Source organism: Larimichthys crocea, unplaced genomic scaffold (assembly GCF_000972845.2).
Source record: "Larimichthys crocea isolate SSNF unplaced genomic scaffold, L_crocea_2.0 scaffold378, whole genome shotgun sequence".
In the NCBI taxonomy this organism is placed as follows: domain Eukaryota; kingdom Metazoa; phylum Chordata; class Actinopteri; family Sciaenidae; genus Larimichthys; species Larimichthys crocea.
In genome coordinates, this window is record NW_020854963.1 from 61,910 (window position 1) to 68,988 (window position 7,079).

General features: G+C 50.2%; 3 protein-coding genes across 6 annotated transcripts in view; 1 reads left to right on the forward strand and 2 right to left on the reverse strand.

Moving 5' to 3' along the window:
* Positions 1-2: 2 nt before the first annotated feature.
* Positions 3-1,320, forward strand: LOC113745023 (zinc finger protein 239-like). The gene is made up of 2 exons (XM_027276420.1): positions 3-8; positions 50-1,320. Exons 1-2 carry the CDS (start codon positions 3-5, stop codon positions 899-901), a joined length of 858 nt encoding a protein of 285 aa, XP_027132221.1. The 3' UTR covers positions 902-1,320.
* Positions 1,321-1,447: 127 nt separating this feature from the next.
* Positions 1,448-3,216, reverse strand: LOC113745027 (putative protein TPRXL). 4 transcript variants are annotated; one of them, XM_027276430.1, is made up of 6 exons: positions 2,881-3,214; positions 2,711-2,826; positions 2,381-2,549; positions 1,958-2,170; positions 1,727-1,851; positions 1,448-1,611 (listed from the first exon to the last, which is right to left on the reverse strand). In XM_027276430.1, exons 1-6 carry the CDS (start codon positions 3,122-3,124, stop codon positions 1,558-1,560), a joined length of 921 nt encoding a protein of 306 aa, XP_027132231.1. In that variant the 5' UTR covers positions 3,125-3,214; the 3' UTR covers positions 1,448-1,557. The 4 variants fall into 4 exon arrangements, with proteins under 4 accessions (XP_027132231.1, XP_027132230.1, XP_027132232.1 ...); XM_027276429.1 differs by having other exon boundaries at positions 2,711-3,214; XM_027276431.1 differs by lacking the exon at positions 1,958-2,170 and having other exon boundaries at positions 2,711-3,216.
* A 301-nt stretch (positions 3,217-3,517) lies between these two features.
* Positions 3,518-7,079, reverse strand: part of znhit1 (zinc finger, HIT-type containing 1) — a gene marked incomplete at its 5' end in the record, with an annotated part of 4,023 nt that continues 461 nt past the window's right edge. The window contains 5 exons of the mRNA XM_027276435.1: positions 3,518-3,807; positions 3,886-4,055; positions 4,145-4,224; positions 4,319-4,394; positions 5,068-5,165. Coding sequence (XP_027132236.1) covers positions 3,786-3,807; positions 3,886-4,055; positions 4,145-4,224; positions 4,319-4,394; positions 5,068-5,165 — 446 coding nt within the window. The remainder of the gene's footprint in view (positions 3,808-3,885; positions 4,056-4,144; positions 4,225-4,318; positions 4,395-5,067; positions 5,166-7,079) is intronic.

The following is a 7,079-nucleotide window of genomic DNA, read 5'->3' on the forward strand; positions in this document are numbered from 1 at the left end:
ATATGTGTGTATATATGTGTGTGTGTGTGTGTGTGTGCTGCATGCCCAGCAGTCACTGCAGGTTGTGTGTTTGTGTGTTTGTGTGTTTGTGCAGAGCCACAGGAGCAGCAGCGTGCAGCTGACGGCGTTCGTCTGTCCGCTCTGTGACGAATCCTTCAGCACGTCCAGATCTCTGCAGACTCACCGGAGGCTTCACTGCGGAGACAGACCGCACAGCTGCCATCAGTGTGACAAAGCGTTCAAGTCTTTAAACAACCTGAGAATCCACCGTCGCGTCCACACGGGGGAGAAACCGTACGGCTGCGAGCGGTGCGGCGCCGCCTTCACGCAGCTGAGTACGTTAAAGGCCCATCAGCGGCGGCACACCGGAGAGAAACCATACTGGTGTGAGCGCTGTGGTGAAACGTTCACTCAGCTAACGCAGCTCAACAACCACCAACACGTTCACACGGGGGAGAAAGCTCACGGCTGCCGCCTGTGTGACAAAACCTACAACACGTCATACGAACTGAAGCGGCACCAGCTGGTCCACACCGGACAGAAACCGCACGGCTGCGACCAGTGCGGGAAAGCCTTCGCGGCTTCAGGTGACCTGAAGAAACACCAACGTGTTCACACCGGGGAGAAACCGTACAGCTGCGACCAGTGCGGGAAAGCCTTCACTACATCGAGCCACCTGAAAATCCACCAACGCGTGCACACGGGGGAGAAACCGTACAGCTGCATCCGCTGCGAGAAGGCCTTCACCACGATAGACAACCTGAAAGTCCACCAGCACGTCCACACGGGGGACAAACCGTACCACTGCGACCAGTGCGGGAAAAGCTTCACGCAGAGTAGTTCACTTAAAGTCCACCAACGCATCCATGCAGCTACGCTAGCTGCTTCCTCCTCCCCGTGACCTCATGACCCCATGACCTCATGACCCCGTGACCTGTCGGTTTGGGAGGTTGAAAGTCCACTTCAGTTCTTTGTTCATCCATCAGCCCTCCGTTCAGGCTTCCTTCTCTCAGTACTCACCTATGTTGTCTCAGCTGTTGTGAAGTGAGCAGAAATGACCCACGGCTTCTTCTTCTTAGTGTTTCTGTTTCTCTGTGACTCCGGCTCCTCTGGACCTCCTGAACCAGTTTAAAGTTTGAAATGTTTAAAGCTGAAGTGAAATAAACTGTAATGTGAAATATTTGAGTCAGTCCGTCTCATTTGTGTTTCCTGTGAACCTCCCGGACACTCAGGATGAAGTCCAGGGCCGTGTGTAGAAAGCATGAATCAAACTGAGGTCTCCACAGCTGCACGGTGAAACTAACGAACATCCTGACGGACTTCAGGAGCTGATCACTTGATCCAGAGATCCTGGAGATGGACCCCGAACGGTGGCACTGAAACCTAAAAACACGGGCCGTCATGTTGCTGTGCACAAAGAGAAGGACGTGGGACTCAGAGCGGGAAGCTCCTTCTGGGTCTTTATTAGATTTGTTCACTTGTTTTAACTCTGATCTGAGATCATTAAAGCATAGTTGGAGTTCATGATGGTTTCAGGTTCAGGTGTTGCTGATGCATTCAGCGTGAAGTCTTCTGATTGGCTGGTCGTGTGGAGGGGGCGGGGTTAGAGGCCTGGGGGAGAAGAACATTCAGGTTAACGTCATCCAGTCCGTGATGTCGAATACATTCTAAAATCAGATCCTCCAAACCAAACTGTTGATACAGTCCCGTGTTTGTCTCTGCTCACCTGTCCTCGTCCTCGTCCAGAGAACACAGTGGTCAGGCCGTTATGTTCAGGGACATGTCGGAGGGTCCGTGAACTCGAGTCTTTCAACTCTGACAGAAGTTCAGGGCTGGACAGAGACAGACGAGCTGGGCGCAGACAAAGAAGACAAATGCGTCGAGTTCAGAGTTCATTCATAAAATGATCAGAGGGAGGTGAGACTGACAGCTAACTTCTCTGAAATGTCCAGCTCACCTCGTCTGTGGTCAAAGCAAGGAGAAGACGAGGTGGACAAGGAGCTACAGGGGGAGGAGAGCCGGGTGGGACTGAAGGGAGAGGACAGAGGGGAAGAGGAGGAGGACAAAGGAGAGGACAGAGGGGAAGAGGAGGAGGACAAAGGAGAGGTCGCAGAGGAGACAACACTGGATTCACCGAAGTCACTGTGACACCGAAATTTGTTCAGACGCTCTGGAAACAAAGAGAGACAGGAAAGGTCAGGAAGGACGTTTGTGTCTCTTTGTGTCTCTTGGTGGTCATGTTGTGTCTCTTTGTGTCTCTTGGTGGTCGTTTTGTGTCTCTTGGTGGTCGTTTTGTGTCTCTTGGTGGTCATGTTGTGTCTCTTTGTGTCTCTGGGTGGTCGTTTTGTGTCTCTTTGTAGTAGTCCTTCATTATTTTCACCTCGTAGAAACTCTTCTTGTAACTCTGGACTTTGCAGGCTTTGATGAGGAAGAGGAGGAGGGGTGGATGATGAAGAGGAGACGATCTGGGTCTCAGAGGTAGAAGATGAGGAGGAGGAGGATGGAGGTAGTGATGAAGACTTCATGATGTCTGTCTGCAGTGGGAGGAGCTTTAAAGACATGATCTGTTAGTAACATCCTGACTGTCATGTGACACCTGAACGCATCATTTGAACCTGCAGGAAGTGAAAGTTCAAATAAAGTCTGAAACTAATTAACACGCTCATTAGAATGATTATTAGAGTATGTGAAGACATCGTGTCCGTCATACCATCGACCTCCACCAGAGTCTGCCCGGCCCTGACCCCAGGCGGCGTCCTCGTCTTTTCCCTGTCGTGTGTTTGAACCCTGTCAGAAGAAAAAGACGTCGGCTGGACACCTCCAGTCCTCCTGCTGCTCCTGGTCCTCCTGCTGCTCCTGGTCCTCCTGCTGCTCCTGGGCCTCCTGCTGCTCCTGGTCCTCCTGCTGCTCCTGGTCCGTACTCACTGACTGTTGGAGCTGTGTCTCCTCGGCTTGTCTGCGTTTCGTGGCGGCTGAATGACGATTTCCTGCAGCCAAAGTCTGCTGTGTGTGTATGTGTCTGTGTGTGTGTGTCTGTGTGTGTGAGTGTGTGTCTGTGTGTGTGTGTGTGTGTGTGAGAGTGTTCATCTTCTTCATGGGAAACGCTCGACTCAAAAGTCCACATTAATTATTGACATGTTTTTAATGACACTGTTGCCATGGATACAAGGAAGAGAGAGAGAGACAGTTGGACTTTTACCTCCACCAGACACACACACACAGACACACACACACACAGACACACACTCACACAGACACACACACACTCACGCACACACACACAGACACACGCACACACTCACACACACAGACACACACTCACACACACTCACGCACACACACACAGACACACTCACACACACAGACACACACACACTCACGCACACACACACACACTCACACACGCACACACACACACACACACACACTCACACACAGACACAGACACACACTCACACACACAGACACACACTCACGCTCACACACACACACACACACACACACACACAGCCCTGAGTTGGTGTTCAAACTAACTTTATTTATAAATCAACAAACGAACACGTGACACGTAGCGTCATGTTAGCGTGCGGTGATGCATTCAAGTACAGCTGGGACACGTCTGGATCAGGAGCTTCGGAGCCAGGCTGACCCTTTGTTTCCAGTCTTTATGCTAAGCTAAGCTAAGCGGTCCAGTGATGTCACACGTGTACTCCAGTACGCTGTGACATCACTGCTGACGTCACATCCTGTTTAAAGCCACCATCACCACGGCAACAAGGCGACAGTTAGAGCGTCCACTTCAAACACCTGCAGAGACACAGAGGACAGACCACATGAGAGTGTGTGTGTGTGTCTGTGTGTGTGTGTGTGTCTGTGTGTGTGTACCTGGTCTCTCTGTGTGTGCACAGGCACTTGGTGCTGCAATAGCGCCCCCCGCAGGTCGTACAGGTGTAATGCGACAGGAAACCACAGACACAGCAGAAGTGACGGGGGGGCAGCGAGGAGGGCGGGGCCGCCGCCGACAGGTAGTTTGGCTCCGGCTTCTCTGACAGGTTCTACCAATCAGAGGGCAGAGCAGAGGTCAGCTGACAGCAGGCGCTCGCCCAATGAGAGCGCAGGAAACAGGTGAAGCCATGTGACTCACCTCCTCCTCCAGCAGGGTGGTGAAGTTCTTCCTGAAGCGCTGCTTGAAGTGATCACCACGCGTCTTCCTCTTCTTCTTCTCTGGACGCACACACGAGGACGAGAAGGACATTGTGTCATTACTCAACACCTGCGCACGTGTCACCTGCGTGATGCAGACAGACGGCTGTCTCACCTGGTTCTTCTGTCTCACTGAAGGCAGGTAGGCGTGCAGTCGGACCCGGGGGGGGGAGGGAGGACAGAGGGTCGTCCTGGAGACACAAAACAACAACACTGAGAAACAACATCATCACTACGTCATCATTACGTCATCATTATGTCATCATTACGTCATCATTACGTCATCACTATGTCATCATTACGTCATCACTACGTCATCATTACATCATCACTACATCATCATTACATCATCACTACGTCATCACAACGTCATCATTATGTCATCATTACGTCATCACTATGTCATCATTACGTCATCATTATGTCATCATTACGTCATCACTATGTCATCATTACATCATCATTACATCATCACTACGTCATCATTACATCATCACTATGTCATCATTACGTCATCACTACGTCATCATTACATCATCACTACGTCATCACTATGTCATCATTACATCATCACTACGTCATCATTACGTCATCACTATGTCATCATTACGTCATCACTACGTCATCACTATGTCATCATTACATCATCACTACGTCATCACTACGTCATCATTACATCAGCACTACGTCATCATTACGTCATCACGACGTCATCACTGTCATCATTACATCATCACTATGTCATCATTACGTCATCACTACATCATCATTACGTCATCATTACGTCATCACTACGTCATCATTACGTCATCACTACGTCATCATTACGTCATCATTACATCATCACTACGTCATCACACACACCTGGAAGTTGTCTTTCTCCAGAGCCTCCAGCTGCCTCGTCAGTCTCCTCTGACGGGTCGCTTCATCCAGAACACGGCGCTGCCCAGCCTCCACCCGAGCTGACAGGCAAACAGACAGAGAGTAAGACAGACAGAGAGTAAGACAGACAGAGAGTAAGACAGGCAGAGAGTAAGACAGGCAGAGAGAGAGAGACAGAGGGTACGGTTGAATAGTCAAAAAAATCAGCTCCTAAGTCCTTTCCTAACCACTTCTCCTTGACCTCGAATGAAAACGTCATAAGGACAGATGTGAAGGAGAGGACATGAGGACAGATGTGAAGGAGAGGACATGAGGACAGATGTGAAGGAGAGGTGATGAGGACAGATGTGAAGGAGAGGTGATGAGGACAGATGTGAAGGAGAGGTGATGAGGACAGATGTGAAGGAGAGGAGATGAGGACAGATGTGAAGGAGAGGAGATGAGGACAGATGTGAAGGAGAGGAGATGAGGACAGATGTGAAGGAGAGGAGATGAGGACAGATGTGAAGGAGAGGAGATGAGGACAGATGTGAAGGAGAGGAGATGAGGACAGATGTGAAGGAGAGGAGATGAGGACAGATGTGAAGGAGAGGAGATGAGGACAGATGTGAAGGAGAGGAGATGAGGACAGATGTGAAGGAGAGGAGATGAGGACAGATGTGAAGGAGAGGAGATGAGGACAGATGTGAAGGAGAGGAGATGAGGACAGATGTGAAGGAGAGGAGATGAGGACAGATGTGAAGGAGAGGAGATGAGGACAGATGTGAAGGAGAGGAGATGAGGACAGATGTGAAGGAGAGGAGATGAGGACAGATGTGAAGGAGAGGAGATGAGGACAGATGTGAAGGAGAGGAGATGAGGACAGATGTGAAGGAGAGGAGATGAGGACAGATGTGAAGGAGAGGAGATGAGGACAGATGTGAAGGAGAGGAGATGAGGACAGATGTGAAGGAGAGGAGATGAGGACAGATGTGAAGGAGAGGAGATGAGGACAGATGTGAAGGAGAGGAGATGAGGACAGATGTGAAGGAGAGGAGATGAGGACAGATGTGAAGGAGAGGAGATGAGGACAGATGTGAAGGAGAGGAGATGAGGACAGATGTGAAGGAGAGGAGATGAGGACAGATGTGAAGGAGAGGAGATGAGGACAGATGTGAAGGAGAGGAGATGAGGACAGATGTGAAGGAGAGGAGATGAGGACAGATGTGAAGGAGAGGAGATGAGGACAGATGTGAAGGAGAGGAGATGAGGACAGATGTGAAGGAGAGGAGATGAGGACAGATGTGAAGGAGAGGAGATGAGGACAGATGTGAAGGAGAGGAGATGAGGACAGATGTGAAGGAGAGGAGATGAGGACAGATGTGAAGGAGAGGAGATGAGGACAGATGTGAAGGAGAGGAGATGAGGACAGATGTGAAGGAGAGGAGATGAGGACAGATGTGAAGGAGAGGAGATGAGGACAGATGTGAAGGAGAGGAGATGAGGACAGATGTGAAGGAGAGGAGATGAGGACAGATGTGAAGGAGAGGAGATGAGGACAGATGTGAAGGAGAGGAGATGAGGACAGATGTGAAGGAGAGGAGATGAGGACAGATGTGAAGGAGAGGAGATGAGGACAGATGTGAAGGAGAGGTGATGAGGACAGATGTGAAGGAGAGGTGATGAGGACAGATGTGAAGGAGAGGAGATGAGGAGTTATGACCGTGTTGTTTGCTGCAGGAAATGTCAAACTGTGACGTCATCATCAGTCAGAGTGTCAGTAATAATGAATATTGTCCAGCTGTCACAGAAGCAGATGAAGTGTTTGTTAGCTGCTGTGCTCGCTCACACACAAACATATTAGCAAGTTATGGCAAAGATCTCTGAGGAACCAGCAACGGGAACTTCATGAGGATCTGCAGGACGCTGGATGAGGTCCTGAGGAACTTCATGAGGATTGGCAGGAAGCTGGATGAGGTCCTGAGGAACTTCATGAGGATCTGCAGGACGCTGGA

Bases quoted from the DNA above. Each gene is read 5' to 3' on its own strand.
- LOC113745027 (XM_027276429.1), bottom strand. From the start codon at position 3,124: ATGTGGACTTTTGAGTCGAGCGTTTCCCATGAAGAAGATGAACACTCT. The intron at 2,550-2,710 runs GTATGACGGACA...ATGTCTTTAAAG, and splicing joins GACTCTGGTGGAGGTCGATG to CTCCTCCCACTGCAGACAGA. The intron at 1,852-1,957 runs GTGAGCTGGACA...GTCTGCGCCCAG, and splicing joins TTGCTTTGACCACAGACGAG to CTCGTCTGTCTCTGTCCAGC.